Source organism: Lipotes vexillifer, unplaced genomic scaffold (assembly GCF_000442215.2).
Source record: "Lipotes vexillifer unplaced genomic scaffold, Lipotes_vexillifer_v1.1 scaffold384, whole genome shotgun sequence".
Taxonomy (NCBI): domain Eukaryota; kingdom Metazoa; phylum Chordata; class Mammalia; order Artiodactyla; family Lipotidae; genus Lipotes; species Lipotes vexillifer.
Window position 1 is genome coordinate 4,113,484 of NW_006793498.1, and position 27,897 is coordinate 4,141,380.

Below are 27,897 nucleotides of genomic sequence, written 5' to 3' on the forward strand. Positions count from 1 at the left end.
AAAAAAAAAAGAATCCACCTGCCAATGCAGGGGACACGGGCTCGATCCCTGGTCTGGGAAGATCCCACATGCTGCGGAACAACTAAGCCCGTGAGCCATAACTACTGAGCCTGCGTGCCGCAACTACTGAAGCATGCGTGCCTAGAGCCCATGCTCTGCAACAAGAGAAGCCACTGCAATGAGAAGCCTGTGCACAGCAATGAAGAGTAGCCCCTGCTCACCTCAACTAGAGAAAGCCTGCGCGCAGCAACGAAGACCCAAGGCAGCCAATAAATAAATAAATAAACAAATTTTAAAAAATAATAAAAAGAAAACACTCAGGATACTGGCCATGTGTTGACTAAATAAACATACCAAATGTATCACTAAATTAAACTGGGAGGGGGTATATAGTAAACTCAATCACCTAACACCCTATCAGACAGCACTATTAAAACAGGTATCCTATCTAGAATGGAAAAACTGATACAAAGGAGACAAGGAAAGGAGGGGAGGAAGGGGAGAGCACAACTCCCTAGATCAGGCTGAGAAAGAGACCTGTTTATACCAGTCTGCCCAAGAAGCTGGAGCTGCTGAAGGCCCCCACCAAGAAGAAGGGGGCAGCCTCCTCCTCCACCAAGATATCTTCCTAAGGATACAGCCCCAGCAGAGGCCATCTCTGCAGACCCCTCCTCTGTGCTCAGACCTGTGCAGGTGACCTCACAGGGAGGAGGGATATGTTCCCCAGAGCCTGGGGTTGTGCCTCAAACTTTACTGTGGGCCTGGCCCATAGGCAGGTGATCAGCAGGTCTGAAATGCACTGACTGGTTGGCTTCCCAGGGTGCCAAGAACTCAGCACAGGCCAAGGCCGGGAGGATGCCTTCACCAAGTTCCTGTGTTCCCCCCTCACCCTTCCCATATCCAGTCTTCACTGGCTTAACCTGGAGCAATAAACCTGATTTTGTCATTCAAAAAAATTAATAAACAAATAAAAAAGAATTTCCAGGTTCTAATTCTGTTTAAGCACTAATACCCTATGCATTATTTTAACTCTGTACAGCACTCAAAGAAAATGAAGATACATATGTAACTGAAAGATTAGTGAGATATACCTAAGTCTTCAAACCATAAACTGGACACCAGCACTGTGTAATTTTGAGGAGACAACCACCAGAGTTTTTAATGAGAGAAGACGACACATGGTTATGTGACCATCAACTCTGGTGGCTTATATGTTATTAATCCTCTTCTATGCCACTTACCAGAAAAAAGAGAAATCATAGAAAGCACTAATTCTATTTAAAAATTGAGAAGACACACTTCCTGGAAAAGGACAGAAAACCGAATAGAATGTTTATAAAATACAACTTGAAGGAGGGACAATCTAACAAATTATTTCTGTTCAGTTTTTTAAAATTTTTATTTCCTATGATTTCATGGCAAGTTTATCTTGATTTTTGCATCCTGAATGAGAATTAAAAAGAAAAATCCTATTTTCACCAGTATAAAATATCCAAAAGTTGTGTGGGGTAGGGGAAAGATCAAATAAGAAGACCCTACCTCCATCATTACTAACTTATCGGGATACGCTAGATCTCCAGGAGCTGGTTTATAGCCTGTGATGTCTGTCTGAATGTAGATGTGGGTTCGGTAGACAAGTCGCTCTTGTACATCTTCCAACATCTGCTTTACTCCAGCTGCAAATGCCCCCAACTGTTCAGCTGATAAAAAAGAAAGGTCAATTACCCATTCCTTCAGATTTAAAGAATACTTTCTTTAAACAAGCAAAAATATTACAAAATTGTCTAGTAATAGTATAAACCACTCTTGCTTCAGGGACTGGTTGTATTCTATTTTGGTATGACTTAATGACCTTAGAAAAATTTAATAAATGTCTTCCAATTTCCTCAAATTTAAAAATGGAAAATAAATTTGCCGTTACATCTTCTTCCTGGGACTCTGTGAAATAATTTCCATTATTAATGTGAATAATAATCTTATTTTTAAAGTGCTTTGTGTTTTTTTAAAAGGTATCTCTATAGCTTCATACCAATCCTGAGAGATAGCTAAAGCAGATTATTAATTAGGTTATTACCCCCATTTTACAGATAGAGTCCCACAGGTATTAAATGACTTGTTAACATTCTCACAAAGAAAAATGAATAAAAAAATAAAATGAGGGAATTCCTCAGCGGCCCAGTGGTTAGGACTCTGCACTTTCACTGCCGAGGGCCCGAGTTCAATCCCTGGTTGGGGAACTAAGATCCCACAAGCCGCGCAGTGTGGCCAAATAAATAAATAAATAAAATGAGATATGCGTTTGTATAGAATTTCTTCATTTCTAAGATGCCATCAATGTTAAGACTCACCAGTGATTCAGTATCAGCTTTCCAAGGGCTGGGGAGTTGGAGGCATTACACACTCATATAAATATTTACATTAATTTTAAAAATCATCTTTAATTCACAAGCATTAAAATGGGCGAAAATGTACATCTTAGAATGAACTAAATGCAATAGAATAAGAAACTCAGGAAGAGTAACAAACCTATAGTGTCTCGTAAGGAAAGTCAAAGTAAGGACAATAATTTCTGCCAGTAAAATGATTACCTGAAGGGTATTTTTTAAAGGTAGCTAAGTATCCCTAGGAAAATCATGTTTTTTATGACAATCAAACCAATTGTTAAAGCATGTATTAGATGAATAAAGTAGAGCTACTCCAGAGAATTGCTTTTCTTTATTTGTAATTTCAAAAAAGATGAATTATTACTATGTATGTATGCTAAAACAATTTCTGTTTTTTAAATTAAGACTATGCAATACAGTCAATTACTTTATGTACTCTGGTAATAGTGTACTAGAAATACCCAACCCAAAACTGGTCAGTTCTCTATGGATTTCAGATGCCAGAAAGAATAGTAACTATAATTATTTCATTACTAATTTTGCCCAGATTTAAAAATTCTTTCCCATTATTTAGTCACAGAATAAGGCGCACCTTGATTCAAAAAGAGACAAGGCATCAACCCAAGTTTTAAAAATATTGTTTATATAGGGATGGGGGGAGGTACTAATCTTTTTCAGATTCACTGAGCCATAGATATAATTAAAAAGACCTTTGAAATGATCATTTCTACTTATTTACCATTATTCTGTACATGGTCTTCAAGCACCTCATTTTTAAGAATCCCACAAAGTTCCGATAAAGTCTCTAAGTGAATAACGTGAATGATCAATGGCCTGAAGACATCATACAATGACACACACAGTTTCTCCAAAAGTTCACTAAAATGAAGGAATAAAACATGGTTATCAGCAGTAATCCTTTCAGTATTTCCTAATAGTTTAAAAGTCACCCTTGATTGCTTCCAGCCAAAAAAAAAAATATATATATATATACATATACTGGAAAATAGTATATGGGAACATTATATAATGAGAAGTGAAAGGCTGAAAGTAATTCTGTGAACTGTTTTTGCTAGAATCAATAATCAAGCTCAGAATTAATAAGCAATCCTCAACAATTAGCTGGCCCCAGCCGAATGTCAATTTATTACAACTTGTACTTATGTTAGCAATAATTTTGTGTATGTCCTTTCAAAAACAATAAAAAATATTTCAGTAGACTTAATTTTCCTTTTATAACCTACACCACTATGAATCAAATGGTGACATTTTCCCCAGGAAAGATAGGTTCAAAACTCTTGAATACTTACAGACTTAGATAAACAAAACTCAAAATATTCTGGACATACACCAAGTATTTTGACAATTTTAAACATTTGAAAAGAAAAACATTAGGCTGTCTATACTCTTTATATTGTCTTTATATATAGCATTTCATCAAAACCGTGAGATATATTTGTCTCTTCCCCTTTACAAGAGTCATAATCTTGGAATTTTTTAACAGTCAAAACCACCAATATGAAGAACCCAAAAGTGGCTGACAGTGGGTTTGAAAGACACTTTGAGAAAAATAAGGAAAGGGATTTTAAATAGTATCTACGTTTTTAAGTGTCCTTCATTAGTTAGAATCATAGAAGTTTTTAAATAGAAGGAATTATTACACTTAGTGTAGATAAAGGGATCTAGATACCAAGATAGTTCCCTATACAGGATTCTTACTATCATAACTTATTGTCTCCATAATTATATTATAAACAATATGAAAGCATGTTGGCCTTTAAGCTGCACATTTATTTCAAAATAAATAACCACTGTCCCATCCAACAATATTCTGTTCACATACCCACAAAAGTTAAAACACTCCATAGTTAACTTTAGAATACTCCTATAATATAATAAGCCATTACAGCCATTAGCGAATTAAATCTTAAAAACAAGAGTTAGATTCCATGTACCACCTACTCTAATTTTGATGTTGGTTTTGTAAAAAATTCGTTATAAAGTTGGTGCTCATCCTGGCATACATGAACCATAAAGGCACAGCCACTGCGAATCTGCAGGAAACAAACACACACCATCTATAGTTAGAGACACACAACAACTCCAGCGCTTATGAAACAAAGCCAACATTTTATTTACAAAGAGACTATGCATATATAATTCATAAAACAACTCCCTGAAGAACAGAAAATGGTTTTCTGCACAGTGGAACTATCGATGATTTTTATTTCCTTCTTTATGCTTTCTAAGCTTTTGACAATGAAAATTACTCTTCTAGTTGAAAAGTATTTAAAAGAATAATCTTTATGTATTTTTCTATAATCTGAAATAAAATCACACTAAAAACAGCACTTCTGCAGCAAAAGCTAACATTAATTTGTCTACATAAATCCAGAAACTTTGAAGCTTCATCTTTCAAAAAACAATACTAATTTGTGAATCTTCATACCTCAAAAAATCAATCAAAATGAGAATATTTTGCCAAATTGAATGCTAATTACTAAACGAGATTTGTCATAAAAGAAAGAAACATTCTGTAAGTTTGTTGATATGGGGACCAAAACTTATTTACCCAAGTATAGTTTCTAGGGTATCATAACAGCTCAAAAGAAGGTTTGACATTAAACCACAACAGGCAGAAACTCACCAAGGCACAGTGGTCTCTGTTATTCTGGCTGGTTAACTCTGTTACAGTACAAGTAATACTAGGGCCCAAAAGGAGTTCCCGCTGATCAAGGTAACACTGGTGAATTTCATTTAGCAGTTGTTGGTATCTGATGAAAAGCAAATGAGACTGGAGTACTGTACAAACTTCTGATTTCAGATATGTACATTAAATCCGATCTTAAATCCCAAAATAGGTTGCCAAACCTCCAAAGCTATATGGTTACTGCTCATTTGCCCACATTAAATACTAGAAATATTTATGTATACAAAGAAAAAACAAACCATAATGAACTACCATAACCTTTATCTTTTAAAGACAGATTTATCTTCCACGAGTAGTGATGTTACATCTACCTAAATGAGAAGGACATCCTGCTGTATGGGAAAAAGATGCCTTACAAACTCACCAAGTCAGGTCTATGACCTTGCTCCCCAAACTGAGCTGTGTGCTACAAGAAAAATCTTGTACAGCATGCAAGGTAATTGCTCAGAAAATATCAGGGACATAACAGACTTGGCAAAATAGCACTTCAAGGAAGGTAATCTGGAAATTGAAGAACCTGTGGGTACTCACTCAGGTATTTTTTCAGATCGTTGTTCTATTTGTTCGATGAGAGCCTGTGGAATAAAGAAAAGACCACTAACTCCATCTGTTTTAGTTATATTTTCAATTGCTTTCTGATTATAATAGTAACACAAGCTCATGTTAGAAAATCTGTGACTACAAAAAAGTTGAAACATGAAAATCACCTAAAACACAAAAAAATTAATCACAGTATTTCAGAATATTTTCTTTCAGTTTTTGTATGCACACAGTTACTACATTTTTCTTTTTAAACAAAACTGGAATTATACTATATATTCAGCTTTGCGATCTGCTTTTTTTTTAAAGATTTTTTAAAAAATTTATTTATTTAATTTCTTTTTGGCTGAGCTGGGTCTTGTTGCTGCACATGGGCTTTCTTCTAGTTGCAGCAAGCGGGGGCTACTCTTCGTTGAGGTGCGCGGGCTTCTCATTGCGGTGGCTTCTTTTGTTGGGAGCACGGGCTCTAGGTACACGGGCTTCAGTAGTTGTGGCACACGGGCTCAGTAGTTGTGGCTTGTGGGCTCTAGAGCGCAGGCTCAGTAGTTGTGGCGTACGGGCTTAGTTGCTCCATGGCATGTGGGATCTTCCTGGACCAGGGCTCGAACCCATGTCTCCTGCATTGGCAGGCGGATTCTTAACCATGGCGCTGTATCTGGGATTACACTGATTTAAAATATTGCACTGGTTCTCTACTTTTCCTGAATTAGCATGACATGCAACATCCTCTGTGAGATGGTCTTTGCCATCTTTCCTTTCTTCTTTCCTATCACACCCTACTGAAAGTCTTGTGTCCCAGTCTTAAATGAGGTCCTCCCAAAATACAAGTCTTTTATGTCTCTACAACTTTCCCTATACATGCTGCTCTCTCTGTATAAAATATCCTTATCAATCCCCTCAATTCTGCTATAAATCTACGTTTTTTTAAGCTCAAGTATCACCTTCAACTGGAAACCTTCCCTGAGCATTCCAGGAAGAGCTAGGTGTTTCCTCCTCTGTGGGCTTAAAGCACCTCAACATACACTGCTATAATGTGGAAGGACAAAGCCTACCTTTCATTCAGGTTCATTTTCCTGGTACAAACAAAGGACCTAACATACATTAGCATTTCAAAAGGGCTGGCTAAATAAATTTCATAGCATTATCTTATTTATGTCAATAGACTTACTCTGACTTTGGGGGCAGCAGCTCGAAATTTCACATAAAATAATGTGAAGGCATTGTCTGCATTAGGTACAGATGAAGGATCCTAAAGAAACATGGGGGAGGATAGGGAAGGAAGATAATTAGCGAACAAATAATTATTCAGAAAATGTAACACAAACCATTTCATATGGCTACTGCTTGGCCTATATACCAACCAAAAGCTTACAGAGAGAAAGATTAAATACTATTATTGCTACAAATGAGAAATAATTATGTGGAGCTGTCATCTCTCTCTACTTTATAATTAAAATTTATGCTATGTTACATGAATTTTGGTGGTAAAAAGACTGAACTCAGATTCATACTCAGTCACTTTCTGAGTGTAGGACTTTGGTCAAATTACTTAACCTCTCTGAGATTCAGTGCATCCATTAAATGGTGATAACACATACGCACAAAGGTTTTACACAGTTCGATTATAAAGCACTAACACATAGTAGGTACTAGTACTTATTAGGCATTAGTTTCCTAAAATAAAATTTTGCAAAATAGAAAAACTATATAGTCTGTTATGTCAGCTAAGAGCAACGTGAATGGTAAAATGCAATACAAAACTCAGTAGCTTTGAACTAAAAGCTCAAGATAGTCCATAATCTTTAGAAAGTAGGCTGAAAAAATCAAATAAATTATCTTTCAGGTTTTATTTTCTTAGGAAAGAAATGTGCTCAATGACCATCTGATCTAGCTCCACTCTTATTTTCTAACCTAACACGCCACAAATTTTCCACCTAGCATCTCCTAAAATCTGTAATTGAGTAATTTGTCTTTTTCCTTCTTTACTGATTATTTCTCCTGAACATAAGCTCCGTGAGGGCAGGGACCTTGTTAGCTCCTTTCACTATTGTACAGTTCTTAGTACAATGCCAAGCATTTAGAAGGCATTCAATAAAAATACATTTGCTAAATACAGAAAATTAAATTATCCATCATTTGTAAAGAAAGAAATTCAAATTATCTAGCATATGTAATTCTACCACTCAGACAGAACCACTTTTATTATTTTGGTGTATTTCCTCCTAATATTTTCTTTAAAAAGCTAGGAAAAGAAAAAGTTTAAGTGAGAAATAGTTTGCATCTTATTTTATTATTTATCATATAGTACTGAATATTTCTCACACTGTTATATATTCTTTGAAAATAAGACTGTGACAGACATATATAATATAGGCATTTTTTCTTATTATAAATAAAATTGCAACACATATTTATTTTAAAAAAGGTAAAAAAAAAAATTGGAGTTACTACATACTAATCTCAGACTAACATGGAAAATAAATGAATGAAAAAAACAAAGAAACACCTCACCAGTTAACTCACCCTTTTTAATAATTGACTTGTGAGGTTCTGTAGTGTGTTCACAGTATATGTCTTCATGAGGTGCAAAGCTTTAGAAAGACACTGCTTAAACTTCAGTAAATATACAGGATAATCTTTAAAATTTGGCTGTAAAGGAAAGGGAAAGGTTTACAAAGATGAAGCAAACTTTTTTTTTTTTTTTGCTGTACACGGGCCTCTCACTGTTGTGGCCTCTCCCCCTGCGGAGCACAGGCTCCGGACGCGCAGGCTCAGCGGCCATGGCCCACGGGCCCAGCCACTCCGCGGCACGTGGGATCCTCCCAAACCGGGGCACGAACCCGCGTCCCCCGCATCGGCAGGCGGACTCTCAACCACTGCACCACCAGGGAAGCCCGAAGCAAACTTTTAATGAAAACCAACCTGTCCTTTATGTAAAGTTATACAGAAAGTTCAAAAGAAGATCTTATGTAGACTGTAAGCTCCTTGAAGACGAATACTATGACTGTCTTGGTCATAGCCAAATTCCCTGTGCCTGGCACAAAGCAAGGGCTCAATAAATATTTGCAGTTTTTAGCAAAATATATTTTCAGTACCCCACGGACCTCAAGGCTAATATGTGAGGCCTAACTAAGAAAAGAACAGGAGTTGGGTGAAATAAATACAGCTATAAATCCTTGGAGGGCAGAAAGAGATGGTGATTAAACCAAAGGACTTGTCCTTTTATTTCCCCCCCCAAGTAATACTTTTTGTTTCCAAGGAAGTATCTAGCAAAAGTTAAGTCAACAGTCTAAAAATCACTAGTCCTTTTAGATGGGATAAAGTTGTGTCAGCCAGCCGCTTTTTCTATTCCAGGGGTTGCTGCAGCAGCTGAAAGTATTTTTTACATCACTACTCACAATGACTAAGAATTTACTATAGTTTTTCTTCAAATATATTACAGAAAGAAATGATATAATAAATGATATAATAGGGATGTTAAGATTTCTTTAAAACACACAGAAATACCATGACTTACATGAGATGATATGTATGTAATACAGTCATCTAACTTGGCCAGCATTGGTATAAATCCTTCACTATTCACAGACAGCGTGGGAGAATTCAATTTCTTTAAAGGAAAAAAAATTTTTTTACATTTTAAGAGTCACCAAATATACTCAAATGCAGCCCATGTGTAACAATACAATAAAGAAAGGACAAATTTAAAAGAATATGGATTGAACTCAGTTTACTCCTAATGACCTTTAATGGGGCTCTTCACGAATTAGCAAACACTTTATACTCCATTGCACAATGTTATATTAAAATAATACATCATGCACCTAGATTTCCCACTTTCTAGCACTTTACAACATAAATTTTCCACTTTCAAACACTGGCGATCTTCTCAAGGTTAAAAGATTAATTAGCAGTTATCATGTTCAGCAGTCATACTGAAAGTAAAATATAAGTAAACATATACACGTAGTACTAATATAAGGTAATATATAATATAAACATGATATTTAATATTTAATATAATAGATTAAATGATAAATATTAAAATATATAAAACTATATAATATATATAAAATATAAGTAAAATGACCCAATTATTTATCTTGATATACAAATAGTTTGGCAATGATTTATATTTCCCATTGCATTCCACTGTTAACTGGCTACTGGTTTTATTTCTAACTCTTTAGTAAACTATAATAATTTAGATTAATTTAATAATTTTAATAACATGATTTATTTTTTTTTTTTTTATTTTTTTTTTTTCCTTGCGTTATGCGGGCCTCTCACTGTTGTGGCCTCTCCCATTTGCGGAGCACAGGCTCCGGACGCGCAGGCTCAGCGGCCATGGCTCACGGGCCCAGCCGCTCCGCGGCATGTGGGATCTTCCCGAAACGGGGCACGAACCCGCGTCTCCTGCATCGGCAGGCGGACTCTCAAGCACTGCGCCACCAGGGAAGCCCTAATAACATGATTTATATGCAGTTATCATGATTAATTTATGAGCCAGAATACAGAGAAATATAATTTACACAGAAGTCTTTATTATGACTACCTCTTTGGGATCCAAGAATCCATTATGAGGACTACACTTTTCCTCAAACTAAACACGAGATTAGTTTAAGAAATATTTTAATTACTATTATAGAAGCACAACCACAGCAAGATTTAAAATGGAATATTTCTTCTTATAACCTTCACAGCTTACAAATATGATACTATAAGAGTTAACCAACAAAGAGATTTTAATAGCAAAAATACAATTTAAGAAGAACTATTATTTAAATCGTATTTGGAAATCTGAACTGGTAATGGTATGTCCATCACTCACAAATAGGAATATCTTAACAACAAGCAAACTATTAAGTTAAAATATCACTCAAGCCAATTTATAAGGTTAAAGATTATACTCAAAATGGGAAATATAAAATAAAGCCACTAATTCTAGAAAAAATAAAGAACAATGCTTACCGTGTTAATAGTTTCTAATTCATTAAAATAGGAAAGCTTTTGTTGAATGTTTTCAGCCAGATCAACAAGTTCCGACTTGAATTTTTTAAAAGAGAAAAGTCAATTATTATGAGAACATAAGAATCAACACTCCAGTCTCAAAATTACATCGAAGAGATTTATACTAGACATACAGGTTTATATTAGATATATGATTTCAGAATAATGCTCAAAGATTTCTGCAGTCATGGGCTAAAATAAGCAATGATTATTACAGTAAATTACATATCTTTTCATAAAATAACAGATGATTACCTTTTTAAAAACATACAAAATATACATAGATAAAATTCTGAGATAAGTACAGTAACTTAAATAGTCTATCTTTAAGTCACAAGTTTAAGTGCAACCTAGATCTGTTCATCTTTTCATAAACCCCACCATTAGTATAACCACTATGCCTTGTTTGAAAAGTGTCAATAAGGAATTCCCTAATGGTCCAGTGGTTAGGGCTCGGCGCTTTCAGTGCCAAGGACTGGGTTCAATCCCTGGTCGGGAGCTAAGATCCTGCAAGCCTCGCAGCGCATCCAAAAAAAAAAAAAGAAAAGTGTCACACATGTGAATATACCCTCTTCACTCTGAAACTGTACTGAGACCTAACAGCTCAAAACATACGAAAGCTTGCCCGTGCCCCTGCTGACATAAGCTTAAAAGCAGGCTGTCAAAGTAATAATTTGCATACTTAGCACAGGGCCTCATACAGAGAAGTGTTCAAAATATACTTGGAGAAATAAAGGAAATTAGAATTAAATTGTATTCATCTATTTAAAAATAAAATATTAAACATAGTCGCTGACACTCTCTGCTACTCCAAATTACCTGTTCTTTCAGGAGCTGTTCACAGGCTTCATGTAGAGCTCCTGTCTTATTGGACACAAAATGATACTGTTTCTGCAATGATTCCAGATGCTGAAGAGCATTGTTGACATCATTCAATATAGCATCACACTGCTCCTGAAACCCAGACAAGTAATCCCTCATCTGTCTAGAAAACAGAACCAAAAGGGGATTGGCAATAATATTTTCCCCCAATAAGCATAGACAATAAACAACAAAGTCTCGTTTTCCCCCAAATGCTTGCATTTCAGAAGGGAAGTCTGACCTATTCAAAAAGTTTATTATATTCAGAAATATAGCAAAAACTATGTCACAAACTGTTTCAGTACTTAAGAAGGAAAATGACTGAAACTATGAGCAATAAAAGGTATCAGCCTTAAAGCCATAAACTGGCTTTTCACATGTAGGGCAATAAATCATGGGCTCAACTTTCAAAGACTGGGACACCAGGTCCATCCCAAGGTAACAAGGAGGTCCATCCTTCAGGTCATGTCTGCCTTTGAGAGATGGTGTGATGTCATGGAAAGAATTTTGGACTTCGAATTGGAAGACCTGAGTCCAAGTCCCAGCTCTGCCCAAGTCTCCATGACATTAGGCAAGTATTTAATAGCTCCAGGCCTCAGTTTACTCATTTGTAAAATGGGAATAACACCTTTCCTTATAGAGCTGCTATGAAGATTAAATGGAATCATACATCAAAGAGCCTAACACAATGCCTAGCAATAGTAGTCACTTAATTAATGTTAAATGAATACAAATGTTCAACCCACGGTCCCCAAATCAGCTAGAAACAGTACAGTCACTTCCCCCATGCCGTCAATATACACAAACAAAACAACATAGTTCACACCCTGCCTAGCTGGCCATCCCTAAAGTCTCTTGGGTCTCTCCCTCTAAAGAAAGGCAGCAAACACCTCTTAGAGTTCCTGACAAAACTCCCACTTGATTCCAAGCCTTTCTAGAGTTATCTAAAATCAACCTCTGCCCCTCCTAAACTATTCATTACAATGTGACTTTTTTAAAAATCACACAACTTCCAATACCAGTTGGAATGACCCACATCCTTTCTAGCTATTCTTAAAGAAAATGTTGCTGTTGAAGTTTTCTTTGTACCTTAATTTTGTTTAAAGGCACAGATAATGAAATGCTTAAGATGATCTAAGGATTAGGACAGCCAGCAAATATAAGAGACACATACCTATATTTAGTTCCTTCATCCTGATCCATCTGAGTTTGTAGCTTTGCAAACCATGAGAAAAACTGGAAAAATAGGGTATTATGTTGTCAACAAAACTAAAACAGACAAAATGAAAAGTGGCTACATGCTATACAGCAAGTCAAAAGGGTAGACACTAAGTCTTACTGTTTGGGGCTCAGACATTAATAGCTTTAAGCCAGAAGATGACAATTTAATTGCATGGTCAGTGTCTACATTCCAGGAAAAGCAAAGTATCTTAAAAACACGGGCCATTTTCAAAGTTAAATAAGAAAGAGTATTAACACGATAATATGTAGAAATAAACATTTCTTCCTAAGAAGCTAATGCCTACCTGCTAGTTTTCCAAATTTGAGTAGGTAACATAGGGCTCTGGGTAAATATTAATGTTATCTAATAATAATTGTGAGAATATACGCTCAGAAATAATATAAAGGAGTGGTTTAAAAACATAGCTTTTGCATCAGCCAAACCTGGGTTTGAATTCTGGTCCTACCATCAAGTTGTATACTTAAAATGAGTACATTTTATTGTATGTAAATTATAACAATGTATTAGATCTTTTTTTTAATTCAAAGAGAGATATCCAAGTGCAAATTTAATCCAGAAGATCTTTTTTTTTTTTTTTCAAATAGTCCAAGTAAATTCACAGACATGGTGCAAGATTATCTTCTATAATTCTCAAGGGGGATTCGAAGTCAAAGGTATGCTTTATTCTCTCAAGATACTACTCTTGCCAAGTACCTTGGCTTTCATTGCCTGAACACTGATTGTGTGCTTGGCACACACTGCATTTACATGCATTATCTAATTTAATTCTCACGAAAAGTCCTATGAGATAAGTATATAATTATCTTTGTTTTACACATTAGGAAACAAGAGATCTGAGAAGATAAGTAATTTGCCTACGCTCACAAAGATGGTAAGTGATAGAGGTGACCTTCAGATCCAGGTTGGTCTAACTCTAGAGCTAGAGCTCTTCATCACTTTGCAGCACTGCCTCTCTTGACTTAGTGCAGAGGTCCCCAACCTTTTTGGCACCAGGGCCCGGTTTCATGGAAGACAATTTTTCCATGGACCCAGTGGCGGGCAGGGGGGGATGGTTTCAGGATGATTCAAGTGCATTACATTTACTGTGCACTTTATTTCTATTACTATTACATTGTAATATATAATGCAATAATTATACAACTCACCATAATGCTGACAGGAGGCGGAGCTCAGGCGGTAATGGGAGCGATGGGGAGCGGCTGTAAATACAGATGAGGCTTCGCTCGCCCGCTGCTCACTTCCTGCTGTGCAGCCTGGTTCCTAACAGGTCACGGACCACTACCAGTCCATGGCCCGGGGGTTGGGGACCCCTGACTTAGTGTATATGCAATTCAGCTATTCTTAAAGAAATATGTTTATGTTTCACTTGGTAAAGAAATATGTTTATGTTTCACTTGGTAAATGCCTTAGCTTTGATTCTTTTTTTTTAATTGAAGTATGGTTGACGTACAGTGTTGTGTTCGTTTCAGGTGCATATGGCACAGTGATTCAGTTTGTGTGTGTGTGTGTGTGTGTGTGTGTGTGTATCTGTTCTTTTTCAGATTCTTTTCCCTTATAGGTCATTACAAAATATTGAGTATAGTTCTCTGTGCTGTACAGTAGCTCCTTCCTCAGCTTTGATTCTTAAGAGGACAGAAAGATGAGACAGAGGAAGCAGCAGAAGAAACTATTGTACATTTAAGTTTATAGCTGGGAATAAGCGAAAAACAAGAGATTTCACATGCTAAATTTCAGAAAAATAACTATAAGTGTTCGTCTAAAGAGCATATTGAGATTTTTAAGAAAGAAATTACCCAGCAGCAAGCAGTGAGGGGTGCGGTTGGGGGGTCTGCATGTGTGCATGTGTCCACGCACATGCATGTTGGGGGACACATTAACACAGACACATACTGGGAGGAGGTCTAAAGGGCATAAAATATCAAAACCTTAATAAATATAATAGTCTATCCAAACTTGGAATAGCATATTTTTATCTGTACTGCAAATAAAACTGGGCAACAGGTTCGTTTAAAACACTTAAGAAATAACCACAACTAACACAAAATCAAAAATGTTCTAGAAAGAGACACAGCTTTGGGAAAGATCACTGGCGTTCTCCTTACTTGGTGCAAGTAATATATCATTCTTTCTCCAGCCCCCCCCCCCAAAAAAACAAGATGTTCTAGAAAGACTTTAACTACAGTTTCAAATGTTCAGAACTTTTAATTAGGACCTCTGTCTTGAGACATTTAAAACAATCAAATATCCTTAGAAATAATGCTGCCATTCACCTGCTGTGCAGTTTCAATTCTTTCTTCTTCCATTTCTAAGGAGGTGAATCCCCTCAAGAGAATGTCTTCTGTAGATCCAGGCACTATTGAAGCCTGTGCAATGGGCAGCGACTGGGATGTTAAACTGCACAAGTCTTCAATTGGGAGCTTGAAAAAAAAAGAGCCACAAAGATATTCAAATAACTTGAAAATTCTCTAAACTTAACTCAAGATTGGTATTCCATCTCAGGTGTTTTGAAAGAGAAAGAAATGTTTTCTGTTAAATCGTCTGATGTTAACAAGTGCCATATGATACTAACACTTATAACTAGGTTCTCTCTATATTAAATGCTGGTCTCAAAATATAAACATGACACCAATACCCAACCATTTGCAGAGTATGGTTTTTGAGTTACCTTTTGAAAACTGGTGGTGAATCTGTACTAATCCACACACCTTTTCCTACTGGAACCTCTTGTGAACTAGCACAAGTCAAAGGCAAAACCTGCGTGCTAATGAAAGTAGCTGGCCCTCTCCATTATCAACACAAAAGCCTCACCTCATTAATAGAAACAACAGAAAACAAATCGTATCCAAGAATCAACTACCAACAACTATATCCCCTTCTACTATTTCTACACTGCTGCCACACTTCACCCACATCTTCTTGCTGACAAATTCTGAAATTACAACTGAAAAGAAAGAATTTCAGGATTTCCCACCAGCTTCAGAAGAGCCTCACCTGGACGCCATCAGACCTACAATACTGTCTAGTTTGCCATTACTAGAGATATTCCAGGTGTTCATTTACCTAGGGTCATACAGACAAGCTGTTTTTGGACTTAAAAGAAAGGGAGTGTGAATGCTGGGGAAGGTAAAAGGGTGGAATTATTTCGTTTCAATCCCACTTTCTGCCCTTAAGGCATGACATCTAAGGTCTAGCAATAAAAGACCTTAATCCAAGGCCTTAGGAAATTGCCTCCTGTCTACTTTTCTAGATACAGAAATTTCAGCTGAAGACAGTATTTTCTCTTCAAAGCTAAAATAAAATAAGCTAGATGCAAAGTGCACCATCATTAATTTAGAAACACAAACCTTTAAATATGGGGGGAGGGTATTCCCTGGTAGTCCAGTGGTTAGGAGTCAGGGCTTTCACTGCTGTGGGCCCAGGTTTGATCCCTGGTCTGGGAACTAAGATCCTGAGAGCAGTGCGGCATCAAAAAGAAAGAGACAGAAAAAGAGAGAGAGAGAAAGAGAGAGAAAAAGAAAGAGAGAAAGAAAGAGAGAAAGAAAGAAAGAAAGAGAAAGAAAGAAAGAAAGAAAGAAAGGAAGGAAGGAAGGAAGGAAGGAAGAAAGAAAGGAAGAAAGGAAGGAGGAGAGAGAGAAAGAGGAAGGGAGGGAGGGAGGGAAGGAGGGAGGGAGGGAGTTTTGTGTCTGGGTTCAAGTGGGGCTGCACCTTCGGGCGCGGTAAAGCAAATCACAGTGCGGCCTGGTTTGAACCCTGCTCACTTAATAAGTGTGTTACAACGGGCAAATTACTTAATGCTTCTAAATCTCTATTTCTTCTCTGTAAAACAGGAATTACATTATCTGTATCATGAGGCCATTGTGAAATGAAGAAAACACAGGTGTAAGAAAACAGGCTCCTTGGACCACTGGGAAGCTGCAAACAGAAAAAAAGTGTTCAGAAAGGTCCTCAATCTGCTTTCTCCCAGGAGGGTCCTGGATGTACAGAGATATGTCTTACTAAGGGCATCATTGTTCAACATAAACTCTTCCTGAATAGTGACACAATCCCTGAACAGAAAAGGACTGTTGGGCAGGAAGAATTAAGTTTCTGAAATCTGATGAGAATCTATCTTGACTCTAACGTGTCACCAGCAACGGTGTGTTGCCACCAGAGGTTCTGAGGACACAGGAAGTTGAGCTGAGCTAAGCCTACCTGCTCATGCTCTGTGCAACCATCCAGTTACCAACAACAAGCTGTCTTCTCGGAGACAATGCTACATGTATTTAGCATAATGCCTGCCAAATAATACACACAATCAACTGGAGCCGCTTCTATTTATCATATGATTATTCCTACTTATTAGTAGTAACAAAGTAAATTTATTTCTTTTAATTAATTTATTTTTATTGAAGTATAGTTGATTTACAATGTTGTGTTAGTTTCTTGTGTACAGCAAAGTGATTCAGAAATATGTGTGTGTGTGTGTGTGTGTGTGTGTGTGTGTATATATATATATGTATCTTTTTCAGATTCTTTTCCATTATAGGTTATTACAAGATATTGAATATAGTTCCCTGTGCTATATAGTAAATCCTTGTTGTTTATCTATTTTATATATAGTAGTTTGTACCTATTAGTCCCAAACTCCTTATTTATCCCTCCCCCACTTTCCCCTTTGGTAACCATAAGTTTGTTTTCTATGTCTGTGAGTCTGTTTCTGTTTTGTAAATAAGTATTTGTACCACTTTTTAGATTCCACATATAAGTGATATCATATGATATTTCTCTTTCTCTGTCTGACTGACTTACTATGATAATCTCCAGGTCCATCCATGTTGCTGCAAATGGCATTATTTTATTCTTTTTTATGGCTGAGTAATTGTATATGTGCCACACCTTCCATATCCATTCATCTGTCGATGGACACTTAGGTTGCTTCCATGTCTTGGCTATTGTAAACAGTGCTGCTGTGAACGTTGGGATGCATGTATCTTTTCAAAGTAGAGTTTTCTCCTGATACATGCCCAGGAGTGGGATTGTTGGATCAAATGGTAACTCTATTTTTAGTCTTTTAAGGAACCCCCATACTGTTTTGCATAGTGTCTGCACCAATTTACATTCCCATCAACAGTGTAGGAGGGGTCCCTTTCTACAGTAAGTAAATTTACAAATCAGAATCTATACTGCTTCTTGGGAACAGAATTGTCTAAGTTACCTTTACAAAATTATAGTTTATTAGCAGTAAAATTTAGTTATATATGAACAGATCATGACAAAATTCAAACACATAATTCTATCAGCACTGTTTACACGACACCTAAGGAGGAAAAGGGAGAGAGACATGGATCAGGTGCAGATTTGAAAAATATACCAGAAAGCACATGGAGACTAGGCTAAAAGAATGCTAGACAGAGTGTTGCTAGCACCTTAATAATAAGAAAAAGACAAATAATCTACAAAATCAGGTTCTTGAAGCCATCAGAGAGTTGAGGTTCCAGAGAAACAAAGTAGCTTAAAATCTAGAAAAAGATGGGTATCTCCAGGCAGAGACAGAGTGAGAGCAAGGGCTTACTGTGGCAGATTATGGAAAAACAGATGACAAATGCCACACAAGTAGGTAAGAATTAGGCTAAAATTTCTTTCAAATTACTAAATGCAAGAGGATGGGTGAGTACAGAATGCTTGGAAGTCACAGACACAAGGGGAGTTTGCACCCACTCACATGGTCTTCACGGACCTCCACCAGGTGCTCATGAGAAAGAATGAGGACTGGTGGTGCAGGCTTAGAAGAGGAGGGGCCTGGGGAAAGTGGGGCACAAAGCCCCATCCAGACCCTTCTCCCCAGTGGAACAAAATCTTAAGACACTGAAAAAAGGGCAGCAAGCCCTATCAACCCTAGGGCACAGAGGAGAACACACTACAGCTGGGGAAAGGGAAAAGAAAACAACCATTACCCCTGGAGGAGACGCAACAAAAGAACCCAAGACCCAGAACATCAGAGGGCTCCTACTGCCGGAGGAGGGCGGAGTCAGTGAGAAACTCCACCCCTGAGTCCCAGGGGCAAAAGGCCTGCCTAGGGCTTCCCTGGTGGCGCAGCGGTTGAGAGTCCGCCTGCTAATGCAGGGGACACGGGTTCGAGCCCCGGTCTGGGAAGATCCCACATGCCGCAGAGCAACTAGGCCCGTGAGCCACAACTACTGAGCCTGCGCGTCCGGAGCCTGTGCTCCGCAACAAGAGAGGCCGCAATAGTGAGAGGCCTGCGCACCGCGATGAAGAATGGCCCCCGCTTGCCACAACTAGAGAAAGCCCTCGCACAGAAACTAAGACCCAACACAGCAAAAATAAATTAATTAATTAATAAACTCATACCCCCAACATCTTCAAAAAAATTAAAAAATATATATATAAAACACCAAAACTGAGGTGAGTGTTCCTGTGACCAAAGGGAAATCGTGGTCTTAACAGGTTGAGAGTCCGCCTGCTAATGCAGGGGACACGGGTTCGAGCCCCGGTCTGGGAAGATCCCACATGCCGCAGAGCAACTAGGCCCGTGAGCCACAACTACTGAGCCTGCGCGTCCGGAGCCTGTGCTCCGCAACAAGAGAGGCCACAATAGTGAGAGGCCTGCGCACCGCGATGAAGAATGGCCCCCGCTTGCCACAACTAGAGAAAGCCCTCGCACAGAAACTAAGACCCAACACAGCAAAAATAAATTAATTAATTAATAAACTCATACCCCCAACATCTTCAAAAAAATTAAAAAAAAAAAAAAAAAAAAAAAAAAAGGCCTGCCTAACACTGAGACTGGACGCAGATGATAGAAAACGCCCACCTACCACCACCAGGCTATAGAGCGCCAGCAATGCTCTCCTGTGGGAGGGGCAAGAGCACAGACACCCTCTGAGACACAGGCGCACGGCACACCAAAAGCTGAGGGTTGAGAAGGAAGGTTAAGAAGACCTCGCAGCAGCCCAGCCCCAATGCTAGGCAAAAAGTAATGAAAGAGAAGTCTGAAGCCAGTGGTAAACTAAAGGCAACCAGAACAAAAACAAAACCCAAACCTAGCCCACTAACCCAAATCTCCACACTAATGACCTAATAGAGTAAGTGTATTCATTTCCAGGCATTCAGCCTATTTCCCTCATTCTCAAATGTCCTGCATACAATGTACAGTATTTGACCAAAAGTTACATTAAACAGCAAGGAAAATAACCCAGCTCATTGTCAAGAAACGAAGCACTCAACAGAGCCAGACTCAAGAGATGACCTGGATACTGGAACTATATAACTGCGACTAATACGTCAAAGGCTCTGGTACGAAATATAAATAAAATGAATGAACAGATGCAGAAGTTAAGCAGAAAAATAAAAACTATACATGTCCAACAGAAATGCTGGAAATAGCCATTGTTGTAACAGAGGTGAAGAATACCTGCAATAGACTCATCAGTACACTCAACACAGCTAAGGAAAGAATCAGTGAACTTGAAGATAGGTCAATAAAAATCACCCAAAATTAAACATAAAGAAGAAACAGAGTGGACAAATAAAAACTGAACACAACATCCAAGAACTGTGGGATGGCATAAAATGATCTAATATATGTGTAATCTGAATCTCAAAATAAGGAGAGAGAGAGAGAACAGTGTAGAAGAAATATTTAAAGAGATAATAGTTGAGAATTTTCCAAAAATAATGAAAGACACAAAGCTACAATTTTGAGCTGAGAAAATCCCAAGCAGAATGCACATGCATGTGTGCGTGTGCACACACACATACCACCCCTAGACACATCACATTCAAACTCAGAGAGAAAATCAAAAGTCATAGAGAAAACCTTAAGGCAGTCAGAGAGAAAAAGATACATTATATACAGGGGAACAAAAATAAGAATTAAAGCAGACTTATCAGAAATCATGCAAATCAAGGCACTTCCCTGGTGGTCCAGTGGGTAAGACTCCCGAGCTCCCAATGCAGGGGGCCTGGGTTCGATCCCTGGTCGGGGAACTAAATCCCACGTGCATGCCGCAACTAAGAGTTCACATACCACAACCAAGAAGCCCGCATGCCACAACTAAGACCTGGCACAGCCAAAATGAATAATTTTTTTTAAAGCTGCTTTTTAAAAGCTTATGAGGGAGTTCCCTGGTGGTCTAGTGGTTAGGACTCGGCACTTTCACTGCCACGGCCTGGGTTTAATTCCTGGTCGGAGAAATGAGATCCCGCAAGCCACGCAGCATAGCCAGAACAAAAAAAAAAAATTTTTTTTAAATAAAAGCTTATGAGAAGATGCCCCCATTAGGTACATTTGCCCAGCTGTCTTCTTTCCTCAAAGCACCTGGAATAGAATGGCAAATCAAGAAGGGTGTGCTGCAGGGAGATCAGCTCGGTGCTTTGTGACCACTTAGAGGGGTGGGATAGGGAGACACAAGAGGGAGGGGATATGGGGATATATGTTTATGCATAGCTGATTCACTTTGTTATACAGCAGAAACTAACACACCATTGTAAAGCAATTATACTCCAATAAAGATGTTAAAAAAATAAAATAAAATAAATGGTAGAACTATTAAAAAAAAAAAAAAGGGTGTGTTGGTGTCACAAACTTCCCTGTTCTGACTACTCTTTCACTCCTGAAGAGATGTTGACCGAATGCCTCTGGCTTACTCGCACTGTCCTGGCTTCCAGATGGAGCAGACATTTACCAACAGAGAGAGAAGAGCAGAGAACTAGGCTCCTGGTTGGTCCTGGATAGCTACTGTACAGCTTACACAAATGGGGACACTAACATATTAAATACTAATTACAATAAACTATCAAGCCTTGCCTGACCAGCTGAGCAGCTCCAGGAAAAAACAAGCAAATATACCTTTCTCTCCCAAACTTTACTTCTTGCACAATTCTGGGTTGGAGAAAATCACTTTTTTAATCAATCTAATAAATTCATTCCCTAAATGAAACCTGACGTTACCTACTCTGTTTGGAGCAAATCATTGAAGAGGTATAGATGGAGTCTCAGAACCTCCCTCCAGGCACCTAACCTCTTCTTTTCTTACCTCTGGTCTGAGTGACACCTACACAGTACCAGCTTAGGATCATAACATTCTAATCTATTCTTTTAAGGTAATAATCATTTGGGGAGAAAAGCACATGAATAATATAATACTGGCAGGTAGCTTGCTGTGTGCACTTTATATACTTGATTTAGTTCTCACAACTCCCTGTGATGCAAGTACTAATATAATCCCCATTTTATAAAGAAGAAAACAGGCTCAGAGAAGTTAAGTATCATGTCTAAGGCCACACAAACTTTACGAAAACAACTGCAACAGTAAATTACAGGTAAATTTCAGGATAAATTATCTCAGCATTTTGTCGAGAATTACTAAACTCAGCAGAAAGAAAAAGGCCCTCACTACTAAAAAATTTGCCCTGGCTACAAGAAACCAGTCTACTTAATATTCTACTGCAAATTTTCTTATCTAACACCAAATAAAAAGGTATATAAGACTAGTTCTCCTAAATAAAAAGGAAAGCTATAAACAGCTTCATGATATTTGCTGAGAGTTAGCTGGCCTCTTGCTATTCAACTAACTTGCCCAGTTCCAGTTGTTCAGGATGTAATTTATCTCCTGGAAATTGTGAAACACGACAGAAAATCCTTTACAGGTTTTTATTTTGGTTGGACAAAATAAAAATTGAGGCATTCTTTCTCAGCGCCAGTGTTTAAAGAGTGGTAACAGGGGGCTTCCCTGGTGGCGCAGTGGTTGAGAGTCCGCCTGCAGATGCAGGGAACACGGGTTCGTGTCCCGGTCCGGGAAGATCCCACATGCCGCGGAGCGGCTGGGCCCGTGAGCCATGGCCGCTGAGCCTGCGCGTCCGGAGCCTGTGCTCCGCAACGGGAGAGGCCACAACAGTGAGAGGCCCGCGTACCGCAAAAAAAAAAAAAAAAAAAAAAAAGAGTGGTAACAGGGATAAAAAATTCAATTCCAAAGTCTTCCCACCAGACATATAAAGGAAAAAGAGGGCTGTCAAAAACTGAAGAGCAATGAGAAATTCCCCCTCAAAGATTCCAGGATGGATAAATAACAGGCTGGCATTTCATTCTCACAGCAATCCAATGCCAAGGCTGCATGTACCAGAAGACCCTCACTGAACCCTTGAACTTGTCAAGCTCATCCCCTACCCAGGGTTTTGCACTGCTTTTTCCTCCAGCTGTAAGGTTATTTTCTCTAGTCTTTCCAAGACTGGCTTCTTGTTTTCCATCATGAGTTCTCACCTTAGGCGGTTACTTTCTTAGAAAGGCCTTCCCTCTTTATCTAAAAGGGCACACCTCATTCCTTGGTGTCATATCATCCTGTTTGATTTTTCTTATATCCTGGACTACCGTCTGAACTTACCTTCTTTGTTCTTTTTCACATGCTCATAATCACCATAATTATGTCAGCTCCATGAGGCTAGGGATCTTGTTTTTCTTATTTTTCCATCCCCCCCCCACTCCCAGCCCCAGGTAGGCACATAATATATGTTAAATGACTGCACGGGGCTAATGGTAGGTATTATGCTACATAAATATCAAATAATGGGGTGAAAATGAAGAGATCTCATTTACTTCACTCCAAACCCTTTCCTTCATGCTCAGTGGGAATAATATTTTATGACCCAAGATATTAAAAATAAAATGGGTCACTTTTCTTACGGAATACATTCACCACAGGTACTGTGACATCCAAGCATCCTGCTTTGGTGAGAGGCCAAATCAATTGTAAATAGACTGAAATATTTATAGAGCAAACAACTTCTATTGCCCAGAGCATAAAAGACTCTGATAGCCATGCCAAAACAAATTTCCAACTGCTTCCTCATTTATTTCAAACACACTTCCAGCACAGAATCCTAGAGGTGGACAGAGAAACCCAAGAAAGAACACCTGTACTTTATGGCAGAGTGTGCAACGGCGAAAAGTGGCGAGAACTTTCAAACCAAAGTTCTTAACCTCTGAAGTGTGAGGGCAGAAAAAGTTTAAGTCTCTAAACTCGGTCTGCCTTTGGACACAACAGTGTAAAGAGAATGCTTCCAACATCAAAAGTAACCATCAGCGCTAATAAAATAATAACCGCCTAAACCTAGCCCTCAAAACTAGAAAAAGTTTGTCAAACATCTGACTACTCATAAAATGTACTTCTTGCTATTATAACTAATTGAATTAAATCACACAAGCAGTATTAGGGATTATATCCCAATGGCAATTAGGATTAAAAACGTTGACACTAAAACCGACAACCAGCATTATCTAATAATGTACTGACCCAGCTTTCAAAGAAAAATTTTTATTGCTTTGCTGTAAGTCAAATATAAATCGGATTTCCCACAACCTGCACTTGATCGAGAGCTCATTGCTCAATGTGCGAGGAATGAAGCTGTCACCCGGGATCAACTTTGGTCTCCCCAAGTGCCCCTATGGAAAAAGGAAGCTGGGCTATTCATGAAGGTGGTAAACAAATACCAACAGGAGGCTGTGCTGAAGCAAAGCACTTCGGGTTCAGTGTCTTCTCCTTCCGGGAGAGGGTGGAGAGCAGGACTACGCCTCGCTAACACCAGGGACACCCGGGGCAAGATGCCCGGGGCAAGGCTCCCGGACAAGCGCCCCACGCCGCAGGGGGCGGGCTGTGCGCCGGCGGCCGGCAGCCGTCCCCACGCCGGAGGGGAGAGTCGGTGGTCCGGGACAACGTGAGGCCTGACAGTCCGGGAAGGTGAGGGGCCTCTCCCACCGGAGCCGACACTGTGATGGGGAGGAGAGACCCTGGACAAGGGTCCGCAAGGTCGGGGTCCGCCGGCGCGCCCGCGGAGTAGCCCAGCCCCCGCCCGTCACCTCACCTCGGCGGGTACGGGCAGGTCCTCGGCCGCCGCCTTCAATTCCAGCACCGAGTCCGTCTGCCGGTCGGTCAGCGGCGCTGTCGTGTCCGGTCTCCCATCCCAAAGAGCCAGCTTCTCCCGAGCGTCCCGCTCCGCCGCCGCCTCCGGCTGCAGTAGCAGCGCCGCCTCCGCCATCGCCGCCGCCCCAGCGGCCCGCAGCAGCAGGGTGGAGGTGGGAACCCCGACAGAGAAATGTCCGGGGCACTTCCGGGAGAACCGGGTCTTCCAGCACTGCACCGGCGGCGGGGCGGGGCGAACCGGAATACCCTGACCCCGGAAACGCTTCCCCCCGCGTGGGCGGGACTGAGGCCAGGACTGACGTGGCTTTAAACGGGGTACAAGTATTTCCGGTTGGGATGTAGACGGAGAGGGCGAAGGATATAGGCCCTAACGGAAATAGACATGCCCCTACCAGAAGTCCCTTCCTCAACATCAATAACTTTATTGTTAATATTGTTACTGACAACTGTGTTCAGTGACCCTGCCGGCAGGGGCCTTCGTGAGCCCCGGCATCTACTGCTTTCTGCTCACAGCCTGGTAGTCCGGGTAGGTGTGTGGACTGATTTCCGTGTTGACATGTTGCCAGTTTTCACAACTTTTCAAACATCAATAATTCCGCTGTTAGAAATCTAATTTATGAAAACACATAAAAACTCAAAGAGTTATATATATCAGACATCATAAATAGTATCAAATAACCACCTGAACGTCCAACATTGAAGAACTGGATCAATAATTCATGGCACAGACGTGTAATTGGAATACTGTTCTGCCATTTAAATCATGTTGTAGATTTCCGCAACAAAATAAATAATGATTGTATTGGGTCATAACCTGTAGAATAAATACCCATGAGTCCATACTGATATAAATAAATGACTGAATAAATAAATAGGGGAGAAGAGACAACTCCACCTTACTGAAGAATTCCAATCAATAAATGTAGAAAGAATGAGGGGAAAGAAATCATTAAGGATACTACGGTAATGATTATAGCAGGCAAAATCTAAGGATGGATGCTAAAATTAGTGGGTGAAAGTCTGAGGAGAAACAGAAATTTGCATGGCATCTCTCCAAGATATCTATTAATGGGGGGGAGGGGAGGGTGGCTGTTAACTTTACAGTGGAGAAACCTGGAAGACATCCCCCCTTAACCAAATGATAAAGGTCAACATCATCACCACGCAACTCCTAATATGATATATCAAGAAGCACACAATATTTCTTTTGTGATATTCTTGCCAGAAATGCAAAACCACATTCTAATTATGAGAAAACATCAAACAAATTCAAATTGATGGACATCCTACAAAACAATTCACGAGTACTCTTCAAAAGTGTCAAAGTCAAAAAAAAAAGTGTCAAAGTCATAAAAGACAAGGAAAGATCGAGGAAATGTTACCTTTTGGGGATGAGGGAGACATGACAAGTAGATGCAATGTGGGAGCCTGGATTGGACCTTGGGTCAGAAAAGGGAGAACTACAGAATAAAATACAGATATCCAAATAAGGTTTACAGTTTAGACGACAGTAGTGTACCAAAGTTAATTTCCCAGTTTTGATTGTTGTACATGATATAGTTATGTAAGATGATAACATGAGGGGAAGCTGGATGAAGGGCACATCTGAATTCTGTAATACTTTTACAGCTTTTCTAAAGTCTAAAATTATCTCAAAGTCAAGAGTTAAAATTCTCATGTTGTAGAAAATATTTATCTCCTTGGAGAAATGATATAATTAAGAAGAATGAAACAGTGTATCATCCTACTGACCAAAAGAAACACTTCCAAAATATTCATAGATGGTTAGAATTACTAATAATTATTTTCTTCCTTTTCTTTTTCTTTTTTTTTTCAATGAGTTTTGCATCTAAGCACAAGGGTGTTTGTTTTAATTAGTATACATAAAACACACTTCGTCCTTTTCAGGCCAGGCTGATTCCAAAAATCTCAGAAATGAATTTTAGCCTGTTGAGTTTTGTGATGACAATTCTTCACCAAACATCATCCTTCAAGGGCCAAATATAAGCATCTTCTCTCATAAATGTGCTTCTACTGCAGATATTCCTAAACCTATAATCATACTACTTTCTTCTAAACATTATGTTTGATTTCTTAAAATATTTTTCCCAACTGATGATTCATGATGCTAAAGGGAGTGGGACAAGGCTGAATGTCTAATCAGCTGCTGTGAGGGCAAATGAGGGGAGAGAAGGGTAGATATTCAACACAATAATGCCTGGACTATTCCTGAATTGAAGAACTGGAGCTAAGGGAGGCCAGCAAAGATCCAGCAGTCACCAGCTGGCCCTGCAGGGTGGGGGAGAGACAAGAGCAATGAAATAGTGACTGCAGTGTTCCTGGGGTGTTTTCATTGCAGAACACTAGCATAGAAGTATATACATTTAAACGATGCACTTGTTGCTCAAAATACAGTGGAAAGGGTAGTATACAATATGCTGAACTCTGCTTCACTCTAGGGCTCTTTTCTGTATGGACAAATATTATCTAGTGTGCCCCATCCCAAGAAGTACAAATTTCCTATAATGGATCCACTTTTATACTCTCTATTTCAAGTCAAATTTCTTCCTGTTTCCAAATGGTGATTAGCTTATTCCCAGAAGCACTAGATGTCATGACAAATACAACTGCAGCTTTAATTTTCTATTGTAATTTTTTTTTGACCGCACCTCACGGCTTCAAGGATTCTCAGTTCCCCGACCAGGGATTGAACCTGGGTCACGGTGGTGAAAGCACCGAATTCTAACCACTAGACCACCAGGGAACTCCCTCTACTGTAATTTTTAACAATATTATTTATTTGATTCAAGCATTTATAAGTGCTCCCATAGAAATGTTCAAGTTGATATAGTAAACACTCATATAGCATATATCTGTACATATGCATGTACATATAAGGCACACATGTATTCATATCGTGTGTGCATGAAAAAAGAGAGAGAGAGAGAAATGAGAAGACAGGATTGCATAGGCTATCTCGGGAAAACGACGAAGATGAGGTCAGAGGAGTCTCATCCCCAAGTGATCAAGGTCCCATATCACAGTAGATGACATTTTGTTTGTAAGGTGTTATTCAGATTTCCCTTTTGATCTCTTGATTGAAACCCTGTAAGGCAGGTTATTTTCCCATTTAGATTTAAGCAAACGAAACACAGGATGATGAAGTGAGACATCAAAAACACTTGGGCAGGTGAAGGAAAAGACCACTTTTCTACACTCTTTCTACAGGGAAAC

At 39.0% G+C, this 27,897-nt stretch overlaps 1 protein-coding gene and 1 non-coding gene across 3 annotated transcripts in view; both read right to left on the bottom strand.

The window, feature by feature from the left end:
- The window catches only part of COG3 (component of oligomeric golgi complex 3), a 57,760-nt gene extending 32,911 nt beyond the window's left edge, over positions 1-24,849 (bottom strand). Inside the window, exons 1-13 of one of the 2 annotated variants that reach the window (XM_007466457.1) lie at positions 24,605-24,849; positions 15,019-15,165; positions 12,680-12,741; positions 11,464-11,504; positions 10,606-10,680; positions 9,152-9,244; positions 8,158-8,283; positions 6,803-6,883; positions 5,626-5,669; positions 5,032-5,158; positions 4,347-4,438; positions 3,124-3,263; positions 1,540-1,700 (exon numbers count right to left, since the gene is read on the bottom strand). In XM_007466457.1, coding sequence (XP_007466519.1) covers positions 1,540-1,700; positions 3,124-3,263; positions 4,347-4,438; positions 5,032-5,158; positions 5,626-5,669; positions 6,803-6,883; positions 8,158-8,283; positions 9,152-9,244; positions 10,606-10,680; positions 11,464-11,504; positions 12,680-12,698 — 999 coding nt within the window. In that variant the 5' untranslated portion in view covers positions 12,699-12,741; positions 15,019-15,165; positions 24,605-24,849. Of the gene's footprint in view, positions 1-1,539; positions 1,701-3,123; positions 3,264-4,346; positions 4,439-5,031; positions 5,159-5,625; positions 5,670-6,802; positions 6,884-8,157; positions 8,284-9,151; positions 9,245-10,605; positions 10,681-11,463; positions 11,630-12,679; positions 12,742-15,018; positions 15,166-24,604 lie in introns of both variants that reach the window. The other variant, XM_007466456.1, reaches the window with a different exon arrangement.
- Positions 24,850-27,355: 2,506 nt separating this feature from the next.
- TRNAE-UUC (transfer RNA glutamic acid (anticodon UUC)) lies at positions 27,356-27,427 on the bottom strand. Its single transcript has one exon. It is a non-coding gene; the product is annotated as a tRNA-Glu (tRNA).
- Positions 27,428-27,897: the final 470 nt, after the last annotated feature.